Source organism: Anas acuta, chromosome 2, assembly GCF_963932015.1.
Source record: "Anas acuta chromosome 2, bAnaAcu1.1, whole genome shotgun sequence".
In the NCBI taxonomy this organism is placed as follows: domain Eukaryota; kingdom Metazoa; phylum Chordata; class Aves; order Anseriformes; family Anatidae; genus Anas; species Anas acuta.
In genome coordinates, this window is record NC_088980.1 from 114,529,210 (window position 1) to 114,554,659 (window position 25,450).

The 25,450-nt window shown below is 37.4% G+C and overlaps 1 protein-coding gene across 2 annotated transcripts; it reads left to right on the forward strand.

Annotated features, from left to right (window-relative positions):
• Nucleotides 1-1,016: 1,016 nt before the first annotated feature.
• Nucleotides 1,017-25,185, forward strand: LOC137851055 (desmocollin-2-like). Of its 2 annotated transcripts, XM_068671814.1 has the most exons (17): nucleotides 1,017-1,351; nucleotides 3,519-3,603; nucleotides 6,356-6,558; nucleotides 7,018-7,143; nucleotides 8,355-8,510; nucleotides 9,405-9,549; nucleotides 10,634-10,800; nucleotides 12,370-12,504; nucleotides 13,594-13,779; nucleotides 15,183-15,442; nucleotides 15,637-15,779; nucleotides 17,823-18,038; nucleotides 19,421-19,648; nucleotides 20,098-20,219; nucleotides 21,489-21,728; nucleotides 22,354-22,399; nucleotides 22,484-22,622. In XM_068671814.1, the coding sequence occupies exons 1-16, from the start codon at nucleotides 1,313-1,315 to the stop codon at nucleotides 22,387-22,389; spliced, it is 2,487 nt and encodes an 828-aa protein (XP_068527915.1). In that variant the 5' UTR covers nucleotides 1,017-1,312; the 3' UTR covers nucleotides 22,390-22,399; nucleotides 22,484-22,622. The 2 variants fall into 2 exon arrangements, with proteins under 2 accessions (XP_068527915.1, XP_068527913.1); XM_068671812.1 differs by lacking the exon at nucleotides 22,354-22,399 and having other exon boundaries at nucleotides 1,018-1,351; nucleotides 22,484-25,185.
• Nucleotides 25,186-25,450: the final 265 nt, after the last annotated feature.

The window sequence follows — 25,450 nt, forward strand, 5'->3', positions numbered from 1 at the left end:
TGTATGATGGAGCCTGGTGCAATGCTGTGTGTTTATGGTGCAACCATCTGCAAGGCCAGGCTGCAACGTCAACGTGCCATGCCATGGGATACTGCAGCACAAAGTTGTAAGCATCATGCATTGGCTATCACAGCACCCCACACCCACGGAACTGTTGTAATCCACCTCACACCTGGGATACACTTGTTTGTAACCAATCCATAGGCATGTACCCTACGGATAACCCACACGACTAAAGGGGAACAATACTGCTGTTTCAGCCATTCCAGCACTTCTCAACCTCCTGACGGTTATGTCCCTCCATACCTTCTTGCCACGTTATCAGTGGTCTCTTACACTTCCTGACTCTATCAGGTCATCGATCCCCCTCATTTAGCTTGAATCAGTGAGAAACTGTAAGGTGCAAAGGCTGTATAAAGATTTTTTTTGTTTTTGATTCTCAATTGTGCATTTGAATGTAAAAAAAAAAAAAAAAGTATTCATACATTTCTATTGATCCACCTAATCTCCTTCTTGAAGTGCTTTATTACTGGTAGATTAATAATAATAACAAAAAGAAACACAACTTCCTGCTCAGGCTGACAAGTCTTCAAATCCATATTGCTTGGAAAGCAGTGTGCAACCAAATTTCTTTCATTCATCTGAAACTAGTGAAAAAAATGGTGAAAATAGGTGATCCTGCTCGGCAGGGGGGTTGGGCTAGATGATATTCAGAGGTTCCTTCCAACCTCGGCCATTCTGTGAAACTGCCGCTCGGAAAAGACGCCTGCAACAGGTGAGCTCATCTGGTTTGAAAGAGATAGGGGAAAAAAAAAAAAAAAAAAGATAGGGAGAGAGATGAAAGCCAAATCCGCCCGGAAAGAAAAAAGTTAACCGCCTGGCAATCCTCAAGCAGCCCTGCCGGGAGCCACTTGCGCGCAATCTGCGCACAACTTGCAACCCGAGTTTCCCCGAGGCGTGTCTCCGCGCTGCTCCGCGGCCAGGCGGGGCCGAGCGCGGAGGGAAGAAAGGAAGGGAAGGGAAGGGAATGGGCGCGGACAAAGCCGCGTAACGCCGCGCAGGTAGGCGGGCGGGGCCGGGCGGGGTGTCCCAGCGCCGTGCCCGGGACGGGCATTACCCAAAGAGAAGGAGGGAGGGATACAAAAAAAAAAAAAAGGTAATTAAAGTCGCCGCTGCCGCGCGCGGTCCCACCCTCCCCACCGGCCGGCTCCTCTGCCAGACGGGAGGGGACCGAGGGAGACGGCTTTCCGCGCAGACACACCGCCGCCGCCGAGCACTCCTCGCCCCGCCGCGCAGCGCAGCGCAGCCCAGCATGGCCCCCGCCGTCCCCAGCCTCGTCCTCGGCCTCCTGGTGAGTGGGTCAGGGGCTCGCACGGGGCTTTGCGACGATTGCGGCTCTGAAAGCCCCTTGCAGGCTTGGGATGGGGCTGGGGTTCCCGTCGGAAGGGGGGAGGCGCTGGGGCCGCGGTGTGGTGCGATGGAACCGGGCTGCGGTTGCAGGCACTGGTGCGGTAGTTCGTGGGGGGTAAAGCTGAGCACGGCTCGGTTTGGTTCGAGTGTCCATCCCCCCCGCCTCCTCCGGGACCCCCAGCGCCCAGCCGGCACCTTCCCCTGCCTGCCTTCCCCCTGCTCTGCGTGGGTTGGTGTGCAGGAACCGGCTGCCGACAGGCTGATGCCAGAGAGAGAGCGGCGGAGTTAATTTTTATTTCGTTTTTATTGTTTTTATTACTGTCTTTCTTTTATGGATGAGTGGAATTAATTCCCCCCCCCCCCCCCCCCTTCCCCTTTATTATCACTGCGTTCTTAGAACGAAGGCAGAGAGTACTTTGAGCTCAGGAAAAAAAATAAATCAGTAGCATTGAATCACTGATTTTATTATTTTTGTGTCATTAGATATGTACATTTTAATGAGTGTTACTATTCCAGATGTGGTATGCATTCTTGCCTTGCTAAGTTATTCATAATAAAACCCAAAGAAACCCAAATGAGCTTATTCATTCATCTAATTAAAAAGAAGACAAAATTCCCCTGTCAAGTAGGGGGGAAAAAAGCCTGCACACACCCAAACCTAAAAAAAACCTAAGGTGTCGTCTTAATATAAAGTGAATGGACATTGCAACTTATTTTTACCTTGCATCTCCTTATATCTTGATATTCACAAATACCCACTACTTAAGTTTGTTTAACTCCAGTAGCTCTTCATACTGACATCAGACTACCTTGGCATTACTGATTCAGGAAATATCTTAGAACAATGTAGTGAAGTTGTATGACTTTAATACTTTATAGATTTATACAGTAGCTATCAGGAGAGAAGGTTTTATTAAGTATCTTTCAATAAGGAAAATGCCTTCGAAGACATAAGCAAGGATGTTTAAAGTGTTTTGTGTATACATGTTTTTATCTGTGTGTATATACGTAAGAAACAGTATAAACTGCTTTTATTATGCAGACACAGCATTTAAATTGCTTTAATGCAATCATTACACTCCACATTTAAACTCAATCTTTTACCTGATCTTAGTTTTTGTAAAGATTGCTAATTGCCCTTAAAGATTTTATTTTTATTTAAGTATTAATAAGTTATTTTCAGAATTTCCATTAGCTATTTATTTTTTTATACCTTTAATCCTAAAAAGATGTGCAAAATAAAGTTGAATTTCCTTTTTGCTAGACTTTCATCCTGAAAGAATAAATGTGCTTAAAAGGATGAATGTATTTATTTACATTTTCTGTTTATTTGTTTAATTGGCTGTGTGATTTTTGGATTAAAAATTTAAACATATGGATAAAAACTAGACAGAAGGTGTATATCCACACATGCGGAATCTGAGGTCAAGACTAAATTAGTCTGTGCTGAGGAGTATCTTTGTACTTCTATGACTCTTATAAGAAGTTCTGGTTATCTGGATAATGCATCATTTGAATTTTGAGGAGGACCCCGTTTTGTAACTGGTTTTATGGGAGTGGACTGCTGTCATGCACAGTGTTTTATTTATGTCATATCTAATTGCTGAAGCTAGATTTAACCAGTTTAGAATGTACTTTGAAGATGCAAAGCGATACGTAAGTGCAAGTGTCGTCATGTGGTCTTAATAAGACACTTGTCCCTTTAATGTTAGGCATCGGCAAGGTTTTTCCAGATGGAATTAGATGGGTTGAACCTTAACGCTCCGGGGCTTTAGACCTAAATTGACCAGGAGTGCTATTGGAGGAAGCACATTGTGGAGTTGTACTTTATGTTTACAGGAAAGTAGTAGTGTAGGCGACATCTTGTCTAAGAAAAGTCTCACTGCTGTCAGTGCTGCCACGATTTTAGAAAAAAACACCATTGTGTTGCATGGTACCTGTCTTTTTGGCTGAAAGGTGCTTTCTGGATCTTTTCTCTAGCTCCTCTTTCAAAAAAACAAACAACAACAAAACGACAAACAAAACAAAGGCAGCTTCAGTAACAGTAGTTATTATTCAAAATATCATGTAATTATTTCTTTTTCCTAACTTTGTTATTTGTTTTCTAGGTATTGAGTTTATGCTGTGATGCTTGCAAGAAAGTCATTTTTCATGTTCCTTCTGCATTAGAGGCTGGCACATTAGTTGGCAGAGGTGAGAAACTGCAGGATGCCCATCGTAACAATAAAGGATTGTACCTTTTCTGGAGAGGCTGTTCACAGTAGAAGAGGTTTTTTTTTTTTTTTTTTTTTTTTTCTTGTTTAATGGAATGAATGGATGACTGGACAGGCAGTTAAATAGCTGGATCAGCTTTTTTATGAAGGATACGCCCTGTATTTGTTACGGGTTTGAACACTGACTCTTCGCATCCATTTGACTTTTGCATAAACAGCTATCGTCAGCTTGCAGTATGTGCTTTAAAACTAGAATGACAGAGTTTAATGTTCTCAAAGTTCGGAGTTCTTAAGCTTAGTATTTAAATACGTGGCTTAATATTCCAAAGTGTACCTATAAACCACAGAGTCATATGAAGAAGTCAATAAGTCATTTGTATAATGGGAAAGGAAAAACTAAGACAACCCACATAACCAAAGAACCCAGAAGCTGCTGCTGTGTTACCAGTGTGAAATACGGCTGTGACTTCTCAGCTGTGGTGGGGTGCTCGGGGCACACGAGGAGACAAGCTGTAAAGGTATCCTGCATGCACACCAGTCTGGGAGAGTGTTCCTGGCTGGCTGGGTTGGTCTGTCTCAGTTAAGTTGATAGAGAGGCAAAGGGGACGCCAAAAAACACTCAATCTCATTTTTTTTCCGGTCTTTGAAAGGCAGTTTTTAAAGTCAAGGTGGGGGAGCTGTTGTGTCCTGTGCTGCCTGAGACTGAATTTGAGGCTGAGGAGGTGCCCTGTGTCAGTCTCAGGAGAGCAGAAGTGCATGCCGCAAATTCCTACAGAAAGAACAAAACCAGTAGATTTGTAATTATTCATAATACAAGTGGTTAGAAAATTTAGCTCTAAAACTGAAAGCTCATTGACCTTCCTGTTAAACTTTAAAGGTTACAGATGTTTAAGTTTTTGCATATTCTCAATATTTCTCTGTTTAAATAAATGAAAATTTTATATAAAGTAAAACTTCTTATTACAGTGTTATGAAGGAAATTGTGTGACACTGGACTTAAACTTTCCAAATATTTAATGAAGGCTATATAGCTTGAATGGCATTCCTTAACCATTTATTGAGAAAGGGTAATACATTTTGCATTGATATCAGGGATCACAGCATGACAACGAAATGACTCATGATTTTTCTTGTTGTTAAGAGTTTTTATATGTCTCTGTCTTATGCGATATAGACAAGAGACTGTAAAGAAAAAGATCCCACAAAGCTATGACATACTGAGCATAATGTTGACTCACATAATGATCGCAAACAAAATCTCCATTCTGGTATTTTTGGAAATACAGTGCTCTAATGTGCAGCAGTGCTATAATATGCACCTTAAAGTGAGGGGGTGATAATTCTGTGCAATACTAAATTATTATTTTTTTTTCACAGATTGGCAAGGGAGAGGAGTCACTGCTGCAATATTATAGGAAGTCTATTAAATGTTTAACTGTGCAGTTAAAAGAAGGGCTTAAGAAGAGGGAGAAAGGAGAAAAAAAAGCCATATTTAAAGTGATACTTCCCATCAGTCTTTGCATTGTTGAAAGATAAATGAAATTTCTTTTATTAAAAATATCATCTGCATACATAGGGTGAAATTTTGAATCTAACCTGGAATCACTTGCCTTTTGTGCCCAATTTTTTTTTTGTTTATAGCAAGACCCAGTATACTACGATACCATTGAAGAAGTATTGAAGTATCTAGTACATAGTTCTCTTTATTATAAAGCCTTTTGGTTTTGTACATACACACACGCACAGAGCATTTTGGAATTTATTAAGAGAAGAAAAAAGATATTTGACTTGGAAAACATGACACTAACACCTCCATGTACTCTGCAAGGGTGATTTGTGTATAGTTTGGACCTCTGGCCTGCATCTTTTTTAGGGTGCCAAATAATTATTACTTAGTGCAATAGTGTGATGGTGCTGTTGCAGTTCATTATGATTATCCTGATTTTGCCCCCCCCCCCCCCTCAAACCGTAGTGAAGAATTACACTCTTCAGTCAAACCAGTGAGAAGTGTATTAAAATTTATTCAAGCCACAAGTTTATAGCAAATGCAATAAAAATACTGAAGAAAAAAAAAAAAGAAGCATGCTGACCTTACTTGGTACTTCCTGTCAACCCTGTGGGACTCTGTCATGCATGTATTTTAAAAATGTCAATCATTTGTTCTAGAGTTAGTCTGTATCTCTCTGATCAGTCTGCCTCATAATTTAAAGGCCTTTGTCCTCCCAAGACTTCTAAATCACATAGAACCAGTCAGTGCTTTCCTCCTGAGGGCAAAGCTTCCAAGAAGTAATAGCTCCATTGGGAATTTGCATTAATTAATCATCTTCACTGATTTTGTGGGGCATGGAGCACAAGACAAATATCATACCTACTGATTCACTAATGAGCGTGTCTGCAGTGCTTATTGTATTTAAACATATAAGTTTATCTCTGATGCTTCAAGACTTCCACCGGTAAAATGGTGTCTTTTTAAAAGATAGGCATGAAGCATCCATGTCCTTTAGGAGATACTTCTATGAATGCAATAGTGGAAATTCAAGTAAACTTGGTCAAGTCTGAGTGCATAATTTGGTACAAGAATCTATATTTTTGGTGCTTACTTAACGAATGACCTAATTTAAAAAAGCTCCAACTGCCAGTAAATGTCATTTTAAGTTTTAATTAGTGAATGATTTTTCACTTTGAGAGGTATGTTATCATTACATTTATTGTTTATGTCTCTTTTCTTACAGTTAATTTGAACGAGTGCCTTCAGTCTGCAGAACGTATCAGTTCCAGTGATGGGAACTTCAAAGTTCTGGAAGATGGCTCTGTATATACCACATCTGCTGTTTCTTTCTCTGATGAGAAAAGGACTTTTACCATATTACTTAAAGATATTCAAAAACATGTAGAAAAGAAAATACATGTCAATTTGGTGACGGATGAAAAAAAGGTGGGCTTCTAATTCCAAGGTCCCTTCCTTATTTGGGTACAGTTTTACAGAGTACAGTTTGACACTGGGTAGCTGTAGATGAATTTTTAGAATTCAGGCAGAGTACTCTTCTGTAGTTTTTTGTTTTTTGTTTTTTTTTTTTTTTTTTTTTTTGTAGCAGTTGTGATTACAGTGTGGGTTAAATCAACAGACTTCCATTCTGAAATGGGAGATGCTATCAAGGAGCTTAATCTGGAATGCCAAGAATTTTAAAAGCCATATTTGAGGCATCCAAGCAGATTTTATTTGTGCAAATTATTACAATGAATGAAAATCCTCCTAGGATGCTACAGGAGGAATGAAGATCTTGGAAAAACAAATGGTCAGTGGGGAAAAATGGTGGGGAGATGGAAAAAGCAAGGACAAGAGTTGAGTAAAAATGTACACAGTTGAGTATATTCATATATCTTTATCTTCTAGACCCAGGCACAGAAGACCAGGCAGGCTAGAGATACAGTTCTAAAGCGAACCAAAAGAAGGTGGGGCCCTATTCCATCTGTTATGATGGAGAACTCACTTGGACCTTTCCCACTACAAATTCAACAGGTATATTTTAGATGGATCCTACTTCTATGGCACAAGCTACTTTTCTATGTGACTGTTATGATATATGAAGAATGAAGTGAGCTCTCTTCTATTCTCCACTGATGCCATTCTTGCTATTACACCCATCTTGTTCTGTCCATTATATATCTTCTGATCTCATACATTAAATAACTTGTGATCGTAGTAGTTGGGATAAACTGGAAATGTGTAAAAGTTGTAACGAGGAGGAGGCGTACTATGAGAAGAGAGCTATTATGCATGGAGATCAATGAAGTGTGTAATTTAAAGAAAAAAAAATCCCAAAACAGTGCTTAGAAAAAGATTGCATAGACAAGGGGGGTAAAATTTTACCTACTTGTCTATATCCTTTTTTGGCATTTGTGATGTATACCTGTAGAATTTAAGACTTAGTATGGCCTATGCTATTAGGAAAAGTTCTTACAGTAAGAAAACAAGTAGGCGTAAAAGAGAAATGCAAGAACTACAGTTATCATGGATGCATCTAGCCTTCACTAGATTACAGAGTGGCTGGTAGCAGATGTGTAGAGACAAGTGTAATAACAGAGTCTGTACAGAGCAATCGTTCTACTAATCTTATCTTCCTAACTTCTGGCATTTGGTAGGTAAGGAAAGTATTTGGGGAGGGGGTTGTTTACAAGTAGATAACTGCTGATGTTACCTCCTCAGTGCCTGTAACGAGATGCAAAGAGGTTATCTGAATTGGCATGTCCCTGGACTGTGCTATAGGTTGTTTTCCTTTTCTTTATTTCTTCCTTAATTTTTCTTCAGTAATTATAAGCCATATTCTCAGTGAGTGCACTGAAACCAAAATCTTTTGAACAGAGACAAAATAAGAAGCTGTCTGTATCTGAATGTGCTTTGTACGTGCAGCATTCTAGAGAAAGTAGATTTTAAAATTAGATTTTTCTATGCACACTCTTGTTTCTTTAATTGTTCAATAATGCTGAACAATTTCTAAATTTGAATTAATTATCCCTTCTCATGCACCCATATTATAAAGGAATGCAGTCACAAGGCGAGCTGTTCTATTCTGTGAAGCTTAAGATGATAAAGAAGTAGAAGTAAATTAAGTTTTATTTTTTGTTTTTGAAAAGTTCATGCTTCTGCTATGTGTGATCATGAAAAGGCAGAATAATGTATGAGAATGATGCTGACGTTTTCCTTTGCGCTTAAAAATTCATTCTTCATAGGTCCAGTCAGACACTGCTCAGAACTACACCATTTATTATTCTGCAAGTGGACCGGGAATTGATCAAGATCCAAAGGGTTTGTTTTACATAGAAAGAGAAACTGGAAATATCTTTGCTACTCGTGCAGTAGACCGCGAACAGTATCCAAGCTTCCAGGTACAGGCCTAAATTGTGTTAAATATAATTTTTTTTTCCTGTCATGCACATGTTTGAAAGTTGGATTATGGAGGAGAAAGAAAGCAGACTAGATCTATAGTTAGCTGTCTGTTTAGAGTAGTATCTCTGGCCTTTGAGAGAGGAAACCAGTGACAAATATCTGGTTATGTAGATCTTGAGAGGAGTTTTGCTTTTCACTGCTTAAAGTCTAATTGCAACAGTAATGGCAGTGAGCTACTGCGTTTACATCACTTCTGGGAAGAATATGAAGTTATCCCAGAGTTTTTCAGGGAGGGCAGAAAAGGTCTGCATAAGAAACAGATCACAAACTCCAGCCAGCTATATTTTTCGAGCCTGTTTTTCTCAAGCTGCTGTCTTTGCATTTTATTAACAAGGTACACTGCTCTCTCTACTGGCTGAGAAGTGTAAGAAGGCAGTTAGTAAAAATAAACAGCTTCTGAATAGTGAGGTAACTTGCAATACCTGTTATTGCATTTCATCGAAGTATGACGATTTATTACTATTCTTGATTTTATTCTAAATAGTAGTAATTGCATCTAAATTTTTGGTAGCGCTGATGTTGTTTCATAGACACCTCAAAAAATTGTGTTCAGGAGACTTGGAAAATATGTTTGACAAAGTTGGGGGGGGGGGAAAGGGAAAGTGATTCAAATACTTCTAGTAAGGTGAAAGATTGGGAAGCAGTTACAGTTTTTGTGCAGTTGTCATCATTACATACTGGTCACTTCCCCTTCCATGTGGCCGAAGAGTCTTGTTTTGAGAATTGTGTGCATGACACTATTTCATTTTGTTGACTCCTCCACTGAACTGAAAGTATAATAATACCAAATGGTGTTCAAGTATGAAGTGAACTACTGAATTTCTGTTTTACAGATCATTTGCTTTGCAAGCACTCCAGATGGTTATTCACCAGAGGTACCACTTGTGCATACAATCAGGATAGAGGATGACAATGATAATGCTCCATATTTTACACAGGACGTCTTTGAGTTTTGTGTCCCTGAGAACTCCAAGCCTGGTAAGAATTGTTTCAAACCGGTGAACACATTTACTGTTACTCAGCTCAGTTAAGTACCAATATGATACTGACATTTTTCAGTGGGATTTCCTGAGTAGTGTTTCTTTACAGTGGAGGCTGAATTTTCAAAGGGCAGCCTACGATTTCTTAACTATTAGAGATTTCAGAATGTCATCTCAATAATAGTGAAAAATAATGTGTAAAACAAATGCTTTAAAATGGAGATGATTCGGTGTTCTTAAAGCAGTTTAAGAAATTCAAAACATTTCATTTTATCCAGAATTGCTGCTCTGCATTAAATGTTTAGATCACAAAGAACAAAACAGTTTTCAGGAAACTTATCTGTTAAAAACTATGTTGGCAGTATTCTAAGGTCTAAAACACTTTTGATTAAGCCTACAGTGTGTGTCCCATGTGTTGAATTAAGGTAGGATGTTTCCTGGTTAGGGAGGGGAAGATAACACATGAAAGGCTTGTTTCTGCCCGTACCCATGGACAGGTAGGGATTTGCCTGTTGCTGACTTCACATGTCAGTTTAACAGAGGAGAAAAGTGGCGAGACAGGTGGGGTATACAGAACAAGTAATGGAAAAACAGTGTTTTACCATTCCTCACCATCTCTTAGACTAGGGGTGCAGAGTGAAGAGAGGTCTAACTTGCTTTACAGAGGAGGCAAACTGCCTTCACATTCACGCCCAAAGCACCAGTTGCTTTTCTTTCTCTGAGCTCCTCCACTTTTGATTGAGTGAGTTACGGTTTCAAAATGAAGTCTAGAACCACTTGGGCTGGGGATGCAGGAGAGCAGCAAGCCCCAAGGGGCGGTGCTGCAGTTTGGACTGCGTCAGAGATCACTGAACTTCCTCCTCACCTTCCCTGGCAGCTCCTTTTCATCCGTATTTGGGATGTTCAGTTAGAAGTCATTGACAGAAACTCTAGCTGAAATCAAGGCTTCTAATATTTCTCTTGATTATTCTTTCTGTTCATTTGACAGATGCGATACTATTTAGACATAAATATCTGTTCAAATAATTTTTGCCTATTTATAGATTTTTCTGGAATTTAAAATTGCTATGTTGTATTCACAGGTGTAATTGTTGGAACAGTGACTGCAGAAGACAGAGATGAGCCTTTCACTCTGCATACTCTGTTGAGATACCGCATTGTGTCACAAAACCCACCAATAATCCCAGCATTTTCATTACATGGTGAAACAGGTGTCATTACTGTACTGTCACCACAGCTGGATCGGGAGGTGATTTTTCTTGAAGCTTATTTAGTTGTGAACACTAGTGCACACAGATAACTTCAGAATGAATTCCTGTCATGGGAATCATCAGATAAAACGTTTCTGTTACCGTTTGTGTTTCTCTCTCTGAGGAGCTTCCAAAGCTTACAAGAGAGATGGTCAAAAATCTTTCTGCATTTCTACTGTTTTCTAGCTAAACTGTCTGTTAATCCTGTTTGACACCAAGCATCTGTCTCTGGATTCCTACTCTTTCTCTGTTCATGAATCCCATGGCTGATGTTTCCTCCCAGTCAAGATCCACTTGAGGTGTTCCTTGGTTATTTACAGGGTAGATGATCCATCTTTTCTAGAAGTAGTCTGTTATTCTGCAATATCTGAATGATAAATCTGAACAATAATACAGTGTTTCTCAAAACATATGCACAAACCATTTATTGTTATCAGATAACTTTCAAGTAAGAAGATAGAGGAGATTTTAGTTTTTATCATGTTCAATGTTTTTTGGATAAAAGGTCATGTGAGTGTTTACATTAGAAACGGCACGTGTAATTCAAAACAATATTTCTTGGATAAGACATAGTAGAAAATGGGTGCAGGCACATATTTTTTAGGATAAAAATAATTGTATTCTGGAACACTTAGTCATTTCACGGCCAAAAATTCGCCTTAATGGTGAGTTGCAAAACTGTATGCTCAGGGGTACATCACTAAGCTTCTTTAGCAAGAGAATAATGCCATGAATGAATATCACCATGACTGCTAGGGTCACAGAGACTACTGAGGGAAAGAAAACTTCAAAAATGAGTCCACTACCTGTCTTTTAAAGATAAACTTATGAAGTGGAACAGGAGCTTTCTTTTCTCCACCCAGGAAACCTAGTGCTACTTCCAGTTATTCAGAACAAGATTTACTCTCTTGACTTTCAAACTCCCTCTTTTGTGTCCAGCTCCATCTTCCCTAGGTTGTTCAGGTATTTGTAAGGCTAAGGAAAATCATTCTGCTGTTGCCATTCTAGTCACTGATTTGAGTGGGCTGCTTATCAGTGGTCCTGTAGGAACTGCTGAGGGCACCCTCCCTCTACATAATGTATCCCAAACAAAGGCTGGTTGCAGGAATGTTCATTGAAATAACAGGGTGGCGAAGCTTAATGAAAAGCAGTCATGGACTGAAGCACTTTATAAGTTGGAAATCCAAGAGAAAACTGCCACTCCAGTAGGGAGGGCTAGAGAAGAGGGATTGGGAGGATGGATTAGGGGATGAAAGCACATCATCTGTGTATTCCAAAACATCAGATACTGGAAAACAAAGGTGTCTGTGGCCATTGTGGGGATACTGGGTATAGCTTACAAGTTACTGACAGGTGTGAACTCAGTGCTGCTTAGCCACTGAAAAATCTTTTACTTTTTTTCCTTTTCGAAGTATAGGAAAATAGCTCCAAAGCAAACTCATATTTTGTAGGGGACAGCGATGAGTTTGGAGCAGAGCTGGGGAACAGGAATAAAACATTTATTGCTGTGTGCAACTGATTAAAAAAAACAAACATGTCAAACTTCTGTATGCTTTTATTCTTTTCAGCTGGTGTCCACATACACTTTATTTATTGAAGTGAGAGATATGGGAGGTCAACCTTTTGGTTTGTGCACTACAGGAACAGCTGTCATTAAAATTGAAGATACAAATGACAATGCACCAACTTTTAAACAGATACAAGTAAGTTTTCATAAATTAAGTGCATGTAAAGAGTAAAATATATAAAAACATACCACCTTTCTAATATCCCCATGGGCACTCCCTCAAGTATGATGCCTAGTGCCCTGAGACAGTTCATGCCAACACAAAACTTTGTGAACATGGTTGTTGTGTTATTTGGTAGTTAGACCTATTGCTATATTAGTTGTTGTGAGTCAACGGCTTTATTGGGAGAAAACAAACATTATTAATTCGTTTGCTTCTGCAATATGTTATCTTAGAAATCCTGTAACTTGACCATTTTTGGGGAGGGGACAGATTCACTCTGAAGCATTCCATGAGCCAGTTATCTTTGACCAGCTTTTGGCTAATTGTGTGTTGTTAGTGTCAGTGAAGTAGATGCAAGGATTTCACTGAGAATTTCTTTGTTATTCTAACTTTTTTCTATACATGAATAGTATTTGAACCACTTCTTTTTCAACAATAGCTATAAATCAGCCTTGTGTCTTTGCTTACTGCAGCCATCTAAATTATCTTCCCTTCGTTCACATTTTAACTTAAAAATTGCTAGCTTTTTTTTTTTTTTTTTTTTTCTGTCCCCGAGGAAACAAGGGCCTAGGTTAAAGGCCTAATTGCTAGGTTAATTTCTATTTTTAGGACAAATTATATCTCAATAAGCATATATACAGCTAAAGTGCTGTGGGACACTGGTATGAACCATAACCCATGGCCTCTTCTTAATGCTGTGCCTTGATGACATTGTGCGGAAATTAGCATCTGCAGCTGATTTTAAACAAGAGAGCTGTGCTAATTTACCATTCCTGGAAGGAGAATTCCAGGCTTCGTTATGTCATTGATAGCTGGGAAGTGAAAGAGAGCTATGCTGCCTGGATAGAGTTCCTGTTTCAGTCAGGGTATAAGGGAGGTATGGGGGAAATACAGTAATACATTGAAATGTACAAAGTCAACATGCTAGCTTGGTAAATTGGCTCCTTAGGTTTAACTGCAGGATTGTGGTCTAAAGGTTTAAATACAGTTGTCTTCACTCTTGAATTGTAGAATGGCATTTTCTGATTTAAGTTGATTTTTCGTTCTTTTGATACTTCCAAGTATGAAACACAAGTGGAGGAAAACAAAGTGAATGTAGAAATACTGAGAGTTTCTGTTCTTGATCTTGATGAACTTGGTGCACCTGGCTCCACAGCTGTATATGAAATTATAAGAGGAAATGATGATCGTTCTTTTGAAATTACAACAGACAGAAACACAAATGAAGGAATACTCTGTGTTGTTAAGGTAAGTGAAAATGGGACTGCTAGAGCAAAATTTGTGTCTTCAGGTGTTACTTCTTAAAACCAATAACCTAGAACTAATTTTTATTCAAAAAATATCTCTATCAGGCATATCATGCTTTACTCCTATTCTGAACTCTATTCGATACACGCTACAAATGAGGATCATGTGTAATACATAACTGACAGAATTTGCATAGCTCATCTTCCAGAGTATTCCTCTTTGTGTTCAGAAATCAAAAGTCTCCCTTTGCTTTATCATCCAGCTGAGCTTGGTGCTTTTTCCTGATTCTGCAGTTTGAATTGTTGAGACTTAGGGATGTAACTGAAGAATTTTTCACAGGTGAGATTTTAACAGAAGTGGGAGCATGGCTGAAGAGGGGAGTGAGGAGCACCTCCTCCAGCCTTGTTCTTTCTGGGAGTTGATTAAACTTATTACCTTGGCTTAAAACTATCTGTGCTTTATTTTGCATGAGTTTAGGTAGTGAGTTTAGGTTTGCTTTTCTGGGTTGCAAAGGAGTCCATGTATGTGTAAGAAGTTACTCTTGTACCTGGTACTTTGCAGGTGTAAGATAGAGGGACCACTCTACCTGGAGTCCAGCACATCCTTTTTGTCTTTTAGTGCCTCTTTTTCATTATCTGTTAAAACTGTGTGATAGCAGGTATCTTCTAAGGAGCAGAGAAAATTAATATTAACATTTGAACATGTAAGTCAGAAGGCTAAGCTACTAATATACTACTATTATTACTGCTAATATACTACTGCTACTATTACTACTACTAATATAATAATCCAGTTGAAATTTCATGTATTGAGTGTAACTCTATAGTAGACCAGAGAGTACTGTAACATCAGGCTATAAATAGGTTTACTGGCATAAGATGTCCATGGAGGTAGTGTCTGGAGAATTACATATGTAGATACCGACTGATGAGCCCCAGAAGTTAAGACACATTTCAAGTGGGTGAACTCTTATTAGGAAATAAATGTAGGTGCTAACAAGAAAAGTAATGACTTGTGCTGGAAAGAAGATATTCATAGCCTAAAATAATGGTCAGTTAGGTATGGGAGGAAAAAGTCTCAGGCCACACTTAATTTTTATGTAAATTCCATTTGTGATTCACTAGCAGAGTATTCATCTGAAAAATATATAGTGATGCTGCTTACCTTATTAGGGATAGTTCCTCAGGTCCTTTTCTTTGGCTAATTTAGAACTTTGGGGTTTCTTTGCTTGTTTAAATCTTATCTCTTTACTGTGTCTCAAGCTGGATGTTCCAGAAGCTGTTGTCTTTTGTAAATGAATGCCATACAGTTTTACCTATTTAATAACTGTTCTGTGGAAACACTACCCATCTTAGTATTAGCTTGAAACAAGGAAAAACACACACAAAAAACCTGTGTTTCAGGGTCTGGACTATGAAGGCGCCAAGCAAAGGATCCTTGTGATTGCGGTCAACAATGAGGCACCCTACATGCTGGCACCACATTCACAACAAGTTGTCCAGAGCACCAGCACTGTTGTAGTGAATGTCTTAGATGTGGATGAGGGGCCTGTGTTTAAACCCTGTTTCTTCCGCATGGACGCTAGCGAATGTGATGAGGTTGGGACAAGTATTGGGAAATACCTAGCAGAAGATCCAGAAACTGGAAATAGTGAAGGCATCTGGTATGAAACAATGTTATCTCTAGTTTATTTGGAGTAAAGCATGGAGGGATACAAGAAGGGGGAATGTTGATGCCATGTGTGTGTGAACATAAATACCTGTATCTATGTGTGTATGTGTATATAGGTATAAATATATGCATGTGTATGTATTTGAGATTCTTACCTAAACACACACAAAAAAATACTCTTAACAGCTACAAGATAGCACCTGGACAGTGTAATTGGATCAACATAGATGAAAAATCAGGTGAAGTCAGAACCATTAAAGCCTTGGACCGAGATCTAGGAGAAATGAAACGAGGTCAATGCAATATCACAGTCCTCGCAATAGACAGAAGTGAGTACTAAATGTTGTCACTGTTATATTTAGCCTGTAAAAGATGTTTATGTGCAATTTTAACTTAGGGGCAACTATACTGGTACAGGTGAGAGGTGCGTCCAGTGCATTGTCTTGCCTTTGGGATGACTATCAAATGCTTAGGGAATATTATACAGCAGGGCATACATACTGAGAATTTGCCCTGTTTTCTTATATTTTCGCGTTATCTGCTCCTACTTAAAGAGGGGTTTTAGTAACATGGTTGTATTCCTTTCATTTCCTGACTAAATTTTTGTTTTAACTGATGGCATGTGACAGCCATGAAGTTGACAACAGAGAAAGTAGAGAGAATTTTTCAAAAATAAGTTATCCTTGAAACTCTGTTTTCTCCTCTTCTTGGTGTCTTGTTTCTGGAGACCTTAAATTAAAAGAAACTGTAACAAAAGCTGTATTCGCTGCTATGTGGTACTGTGCTCTTTTCCTCAGTAGGTAGTCTATGTTCTGTAACACTGTTCATTATTGCTGAGGTGCAGAGCTCTTACAAATTACTCTCATTATAAGGAAGAGTTGCACACTCAGGTTCTTATTCTGAAACAGATTTTGGTCCTGACTTAAAGTGAGTGTTTATTCTTTCTGATCAATTTGGGTATATGTGCTTATTGCAAGAAAAGACATGGTTTTGCCTAAACATCATGTAGTCAAGATGACTAAATACACTTTTCACATCTAAATGCAAAAAATGTAGCAAATAGATTATCGAACTTTTAATTTTAAAATATGATTAAAAAATAGATTGCCTTTGTAAGTCCAGTGGCAGGATTTATTTTTAGCCCTTCTGTGCTAAAGCAGGATTGTATTCCTTTTATTTCCTGACTAATTTTTTGAATACATTTAGAGCAGTTGGAATAAAGAACAGACCTTGAAGTAGCTTTACAGTTGTATTATTCAACTCTGTCCAAAGATTGGATATTAAAATTAAGTGTATATTACAACAACTAAATTGTTTAGAGCGTCTCTTGTATCTAAAATGTATGATATGTGTCTGCAATTAGGCATTTCTAGAGTCAGTTTTAAAAAGCTGTTTTGATGTAATTTCACTGTAATGTAGATACTAGCATTGAGCATTCCTATATTGGAAAAAATCAAACTAGGAGGGAGAGCCCATTCAGTTCTTACATGTAGACTTTGATGTTGATGTTGTTGTTCATGGGTGAATGCTGCTACTGCATGGTGACAGAAGGAAGAGAACAGAAAAGACATGGTGTTTTTTTTTGTTTGCCAAAGTGTTTGCCTTCCCAGGGGAAGGGGAAGTAGGCTGTAGGGAAAGTGTAATGTATTTTCTCCTTCCAGGAGTAAAAATGCTGGAGTCTTTACCTTTCTGCTGTTGACTCTCAGTTTGGCTTAGCCTCCTTGACCCTGTATTTTTAGGGTCCTTGTCCTGAAGGAGGATAAGACTCCTTTTAGACAGTATGCGTGCCCACATAGATATGTAAGAACAATAAAGTATGTTCTGTCCACGTACACAAGATGTGGAGCTTTGGAACCTTTTCCTTCTGTATAGCTCTTTCTCTTTGTACCAATACACATTGGTGCATTTAACTGTGACCATATCACACTGCTGAAAGTAAATGATTTTCAAAGCAAGTCAAGGAGTTTCAGTTTGGGATCCTGAACTGCATAAAAGCATGCACTTCATGAACGTGCAGCTGCAGACTTTCTTTTAGCTGCTTTGTCTTTTCTGTTTCTTTTCCTTCCTTTACTCATTGTTGCAGAGTTTTGCTTGAGGACAACACATGAATAGGAGGAAACAGGCTGCAGCACTTTCTTCCCTGTCACCTGAAAAGATGAGTTCCTTCCTAAACAAATACAAGAACTCTGCAGAAGCAGCCAAAAGAAAGCTATGAGAAGTTCTTACCTGCTTTTGGCTAAATCAGTAGTTTCTTTCCACCTTAATTCTTAACCTGGATATTACAGTTGATGATAGTCATGAAAATTGGGACTAGAAATAAATAAATGAATGAATGTTTGACTATTTTACCATATAATTCTTTTATTTTATAGATGGCAAAACAGGCACAGGAACTCTGCAAGTTGTCATCCAGCCTTGCAACAGGAATTTTCCACGAATAATTAAAACTGATTATATAATGTGCAGAGACAGAAAACCTATCTGCCTCACTGCAGAGGATGGTGACATTGCTTCTTACAGCATGCCTTTTGTATATCGCGTGACTGACCGTAGCTTGGCTTCCTCGTGGAAGATAACACGACACAACGGTATGAGACTTCCTCCTCAGTTACCTGTAGGTTGCCAGAGGCAGCTGTGGGACATCTGCATTGGGTGGACTGGGAGATCCCTTGATAAATGCACATTGGAAACTGGTCGGTAGAGCTGATGAGGTAGACTTGATCATCTATAACAGTCCCTCAGTTTCATTTGCTGTATGAGAGATCAAAAGTATAACATGAATAAAAGGAAAACACTAAAGGGGTCTTAGCTGTCCTGGGTTTGCAAAAGTTAGCAGGGTGGTACTGTTGGCATCACAGAGGCAAGGAGAAAGCTACTATATTCTGCCTCTTGTAGCATAAAAAAGAATTTGTCCTCAGCTTACCTGGGTCAGAAATCAGCTGCTGTCTAAAATTGTGATGTAAAAAGATTGTGTGTGAGAACAAAAATCAGTGTATTAAATTAGATAAACACCTCTGGAATAGAAAGTATACATTCATACTTTCATAACTTGTACAGAATTTAACAATGAAATAGCCAATACTCCAAATAAAAGTACAGCTTTTTTGAGGCTGCTGTTATAGTGAAGGACTGGGAAATGGAAACTTTACCTCAAATTGATTAGAGCCATTTTTTTTCCTCACTACTGCTGACAGCCAGCACGTTTTAGGTGAAACAGAGATGGATTAAAAAACAAACAAACAAAAACAAAAATACAACACAACAACAACCCCCAAACATTATTATCTCTCTTAATATGCTTATGTTAATTTTAAGTATTTTCGTAGAAATAGATGAAGGATTTGCTAGAAAAGAAGTAACTGTTCCCTAAAATTCGCTGATACAAAAAGTTATAGCTGGTAGTGGTTTCCTGGTGGGTGCTAGATGATGTCATCAAGAGCAGCATATATATTTGCTACCATGTTGTCATATGTAGATAATTAGCCTGAAAAAGATCCGATTCTGAAGTGTCTAGACAAACATGCACTAGTGAAAGGCAAAAGACAGCGAAGTCTGAGACTGAAGACATCTGAAAGTTTCAAGGTTTATACTAGGCAAATTACAAAAAAAAAAAAAAAAAAAAAAAGAGAAATTAAAAGGGACGTACAATTTCATGTAACTCAACATAAAATAACCATTATGTACAAGATCATTGTACATAATAATTGATGTATGTATTTTTACAAATTATATATTTTCCCCTTTAACAATGACCAGTGACCAGGTATTTTACTAAGAAGAGCAGCACACGAAATGGATTTCACTTCCCATTGGATATAGCAACAGAGCTAAAGAATGGAAGGGGATATGCATTGTTCCAATCACACTGCTGGAAGTGCTTCCAATAAATGTCATTGACAGTCTTTTTTAGTAAATGTAATTGGAGTTTCAGGCATTGTTAACAGTATATTTATTTTTGTCTTTTTTACAGAGAAGTCTGTGTATCTTTCACCAAGGGGTGATATTCCATTTGGAATATACACTATTCCTGTAACTGTGTCTGATAGATCAGGAAAGCAAGGAGTCACCCAAATAAGAGTTAACTACTGTAACTGTGTTGTTCCAAGTGAATGTGAAAGGATGGCTTTTGCCTCCAGCAGTGTTACTCTTGGTGTATGGGCCATCCTTGCTATGATCTTAGGATCATTACTCTTGCTGTGTAAGTATACTTTTTATTTTAATGTTGAGTGCAAAACACTTCATTTTTACAATTACCTGAGGATGCCCAATTCAAACTTGATTCATATAATCATAGAATGGCTTAGGTTGGAAAGGACCTTAACGATCACCTAGTTCTGCCATGGGCAGGGCACCCTCTGCCATGGGCAGGGATGCCACCCACTGGGTGGTATTGGGTGGTGGGCTGACCAGGGCCCCATCCAACCTGGCTCTGAACACCTCCAGGGATGGGGCATCCACAGCTTCTCTGGAGAGCCAGTTCAGTGCCTCACCACCCTCTTGAGTGAAGTATTATGGATTGTCTTTTTTAAAGATACTTCATGCTTAAGCATTTAAAAAGACTAATATAACAAAATTAGTTTTCAAACAAAATTAGATACCATTTTGAGGTAAAGTTCAGAGTATCTTCCTCCCTTATTTCCTCTCCAGTAATCCTGATTACAATCTGTGGTTGTTGTGGCTCTGGGGTAATGCGCAGGCATGTGACTGACGATTGTGCCAATCACAACTTAATCATTTCAAATACAGAAGCTCCAGGAGAAGAGGTGATGGTAAGTTGTCTGTTTCTTTCAATGTAGAAAGACATAATGAAGATTCTTGGTTTTCAAATATATGATTTAGTGAAGGAAATATGGAATGAACACAAGAATCATTGATGTGCTTTGCTATTTTACAAGACTTTGAAAGCTCTTACCTTAGGCAATCGTTTGTACTGTATATATATTTAAAGATATCCTGTGGTTGTTATTCTAGGACCCTCAGCTGTTAATAATAATTCTGAACTTTAACTGATTGGTTGGAAGTTTCAGGTGGATATTTTAATTGGTCTTGTAATTTTCAACAGTGAGATGGAAGCTTACTCTTTGGCCCATGTTGAATATGTGCTCATAGCAAAACATTGTTGCTGTTCCTTGGAGAAGAAATTTTTAATTTAGCCAATAATTACCTTAGGTCTCACAAGTACGATTTCTACTTTTCCCCCAAAAAATAAACCCAAGGATAGTTGATTTTTGAGTCAGTGGCAAAAGTATTGAACAGTCCACATTTACAAAATATGTTCTTGCTTTTGGTGACTAAACTATTTCAAGATTCAGTCTGTTATGAACATAGTCCAGCCCAGGTCTGCATTCATATACAAGGACTTACCTCTTCATAATTTTTCCCTTCTCTGTCCCTCACTCCTTGGCTTTTGCTTCCTCAGAAAAAGGATACTTTAAGAAACATTGAGTTTGCTTACGTTAGAAACCAAGACAAACTATCCTAATTATGACAAATGTCAAATTTGTTATTGCCTATGAAGCATAAAATGTAGTGCTGTTATAAATTGATGCATAATCTTTAATTTATATGATCCCATACTAGTTTTTCCATTTTTCATCTGGTATGCAGACTTAATGTAGAATAAAATAGAATGAAATTTATGAATATGACTATATATCTGGTTTAATGGGTCACAGGTTGTTGACTTTAGAAACCAAGTGTTATTTTGTGATATTTTGAGAAACTAACATATATGGATTGTAGCGCGTCTTTTGTCAGGATAAAGATTCAGTTGTTGGATCTCGTATCATATCTAATTGCAGATTATTGTTTTCTACTTGTCCTAATGTCCCTCTCCAAAGACTACCCATTGATTTTTATGTATAAAGTGATAAGGATGGCTTTTTGTTCAAAATGTCACTGTGCAAGACTAAAAACTTGAGTTTTCTGTATTGACAGTTCCCAATTGCTGAATTTTACAAATGCAATAGAAATAAAAACAAATGAAAGGTTTCTCCACTATCACTCTTTTTATTTTATTTTACTTTATTTTTTTTTAGGATCACAATATAATTCCTCTACAAAATACAACTGATCAAGTAGGATGTGGAATAAAAACAGGAGATCAACAAACATTTGAAATGGTAAAAGGAAGAGGTCATACCCTGGAATCAGTCAGGGGAGGTGGACATCAGACTCTGGGATCAGTCAAAGAAGGAGGAGGAGGACAGCCTGTGATGGACACATGTAGATACTCTTACTCAGAATGGCATAATTTCACACACCCTCGTTTAGGTGAAGTAAGTATTCTGACTCTAAGTTTGTTGGAGTGTAGGTTATGATCAGTGTATGCAGAATTCTCAAGGAAGACATGTTTTTGGGCTAGAAAGGTGTTTTTTTTGTGTGTTGTTTGCTGTTTTTTTCTTTTTCTTTTTATTCTCTACCTCTCATTTTGGAATATGACTTTCAAAAAGTCATCCTTTAAATATTTTGAGACTTAAGCATAAACGACTTTCTCTTGGCTTAAACTGTAAGCAGTATGCTATTTTACACTAGAGTATTTACTTTCATTAATAATATTAGCCTTACTCAAGTTTTTGTGAGTTTAGTTTGCTTTTATTCTAACTGCTTGCTCTGTACTAATTTAAGACCTTATATTTATCTTAGTGATGTAGGAATGTATGTACAGCATTAGAAATGTAGTTACCCCATGATTTGGAGATCAGAAACTCTACTTACCTAACTAGTTACATGTAAGCCAGTCATTCAATTTTGAGTGGATTTTAGTTGTCTGACAGGCTATTTAAACAGGTTCTTCCTCTATTGTTGTTACATATGTGATTAGTAGAAATGATTTCTTTATTAAATATTTATATTCTATAGTCTTAATGATATAGACCAATCATGTGCATTTTTTGTATATAGGAATCCATTAGAGGACACACTCTGATTAAAAATTAATCAATGAAAGGTAAATCAAAAGAAATTATTTTTATGCAATATGTTTAGGATAACAATTTAAGAAAATAATAAGCTGTGTTCTCTTCCTATGCAGAAGGTGCACCTATGCAGACAGGATGAAGAACAGAAGCATTCTGAAGATTATCTCCTTACATATAACTATGAAGGAAAAGGATCCTTGGCTGGTTCTGTAGGCTGCTGCAGTGATCAGCATGAAGAAGAGGCACTTGACTTCTTAGATCAGCTGGAACCTAAGTTTAGGACATTGGCAGAAACATGTGTTAAAAGATAAATGTGCCTTTCACAGTGCTGAAAAAAAAACTGTAAATAAGTCCTACTTTTGTGATACTGGGTATTTTGGAATTGAATGCAACAGATTCTTCCACTGTTTGTTTTCTGGGGGAGAGGTTTATCAAAACTAATTTAGAGTGGTGAGAGTGTAAGTAACTCTTACGTTAAATGTATAGTAGATTTTTTTAGTCTCTACTATACACATTCCATCAAAAGTAAGGGATTCAAACCATTTTTTCTTTAGACTATGTTCATATAGTAATGCTAGTTTCTTTTTAGATTACATTTTCTGTTCTTTGTGATTGCTTAAAATGCAGAACTTAGTGCTGTTTATGATTGATTCAGCCTCAAAATTTTACTGTATTTGGCTTTGGAGAAGGAAAGCTTTTTTCACTCACTGTTTCTTTGTTTTCTTTTAATTCTGTAGAAATAAAACCAAAAATATTACTGGTGGATATCAAATACCTTGTTAATTTTCAACATAGATGAATGAAATGTATATGAGATATTTCTCATTTTTCACACAAAAAATAACCAATGATTACATTATAAAATTTTATATTTTGATTGAAAATTAAATATATATATATTGTATATATGTAAAATATTATTCAAAAATATATTTTTCTCCTAATGGGTTGCTACCCATCAAACTTGCTATCCTAAGGGATTTATGGCATCAACACATAGGATATCAGCATTGTATGCGAGTATATATTTTTCTTATAAGGAAATGAGAGATGAAAAAAATCAAGAAACAGGGGTAACTATTGTACTTTACATGAATACAAGACAAATCTCATGTTTACTTGACATAAGTTTGTACCTCAGTTTCTTGTGAGTTTTAACATGGTATCATTACAGAAATGAACATTGCCAAGAGTTTTGTCCAGCATAGCTACCACTACCTTTTTTACTTCTTTAGCTGCGGATGTCATGAGACTTTCTTTCCATAAGTAGAACTGACAGAAGATAGAGCCCAAATGGATTGAGCATGTACTGCATAATAACATGTTTCAAAGATAGCTCTATTTGAGACACATAAATAACACCAGGATAAAACGTCTCTTTTAAGCATATTATGTGGTGGTTGTAGAGGTATGCATTTTCACAGATCTCTGGCAGAAATCATCTGAATCCCATTTGTTGTTTTACTAGATCAAGCATACATATACACTATATATATATACAAAACTCTGTAATATGTATTGCAAATGACAGTAGTGTGACCTGATTATTGTCATAAGCTATTTCTGGAATTCAGCCTCTGCTTCCCAAGTTTTGTATGTTTTTAATATTTGCACTCCTGGTTAAGTACTCCATCCTCTGCACTCTGGGAATTCTCTTGTGCCTTAAAAGAACGTCTTCCTGCCTATGAGAAAGACAAACTTGTGCAATCACTTATTTCTGTATCTGTATTTCTGCTTTTAGGATTTGCTTTGTAAACGTAAGCCTTTGGGAGATACTCGTAAAAATTTACTGTAGCTTATTCTGTGTAAGATGAATTATTTTGTAACAACAAAGAGTCTCGCTACCCTCAAGTCAGCTGTTGCTGACTTCCAGTGATTGAAGTTGATTCCAGATTATAGTCAGTGAAAACTCGTAACAGTATAAAAAGTTAGTTATATTAAAACCTTCTTCCTTACACTGTAAATGGGCTTATGGTAAGATAAATCGTGGTTATTAACGTTAAATGTATTTTATTTTATTATTTGAAACTGGAAATGAACTACTTTCACTGCCAGCGAGTGGTAAGAGTGATGGTCACCAAGAGCAAAATTTTAGATGAGAAACAAGGTGTTCTAACTTACATTCTGAAAAAATATTAACACTATTTCCATGGACACTATTCTTTATCACTAACATAAATGAGTTTTGCTGTATGTTTAGGCAGACCTGTGGCTGGTGCAAGTCAGGATGGCCTTGCTGATGTCAGTGGAGCTGTGCTGATTCATTCTGGGTGAAGATCTGTCCCCTACTGATTTCCTTAGTTCTTTCTTGTCTTGTATCTTCAGTTATTGGCTATACACTTTTTAAGGTAATGTTGATATCCTTTTTTCTCCCTTTTTATTATTACTATTTTTTTAGTTATAAACATCGTGTAATTCAGAAGGACCTAAGATAAATAACAGAAATGCACTCCTTTTGAAAATTATTTGGAAGTGGTATAGAGAAACCTCTAGAAATACGGTTTCTTTCCTTATACTAGTAGTGCTATTTGAAAGGAATAGACTACATTAATTTGAGCTTTAACGGGCTATTTTAAGTAGATGATTGCCAGCTTTCCAGCTCTGGAGTTGCAGTAATTTATTGAAAGCAAAATAATGTTTTCTACTGGAATTTACATTAGATATATTTTCTTTTTTTTCTTTTACATTTCAACAATCATAATTAGTTATATTCATTTTTTGTCCATTTTTAAACAAAGCACAAAGTTGGAATAACCCACTTGTCTGTCTTAAAAATTAATTACCTATTTTTGTAAAACTAAGAGTAGAAAGGTAATTGAGATGCTTTAAAAAGTGAGCTGTAAAAATACTTTCTGTGTTATCTTCTAATCATGTGAATGGAAACTTGGCATAAATCATTACAGTTTATAAATCCTAAGTACCAAATAAGATTTGTATAAAACTTACATTTTGAAATATTTCACTTGTATGATTCACTGTTTGTTGTCTTGAATCACCTTAAAAATTGTGAAAATTTGTTCTCTTCAACTAGATCACATCCAAATCATCTAGTTGTGTAAACAATATCTTAACATCATGTT

Excerpts from the sequence above, each read along its gene's own strand:
- LOC137851055 (XM_068671812.1), top strand. The coding sequence starts at position 1,313 with ATGGCCCCCGCCGTCCCCAGCCTCGTCCTCGGCCTCCTG. Across the intron at positions 1,352-3,518 it reads GCCTCGTCCTCGGCCTCCTG|GTATTGAGTTTATGCTGTGA; the intron begins GTGAGTGGGTCA and ends TTTGTTTTCTAG. Across the intron at positions 9,550-10,633 it reads CCCTGAGAACTCCAAGCCTG|GTGTAATTGTTGGAACAGTG; the intron begins GTAAGAATTGTT and ends TTGTATTCACAG.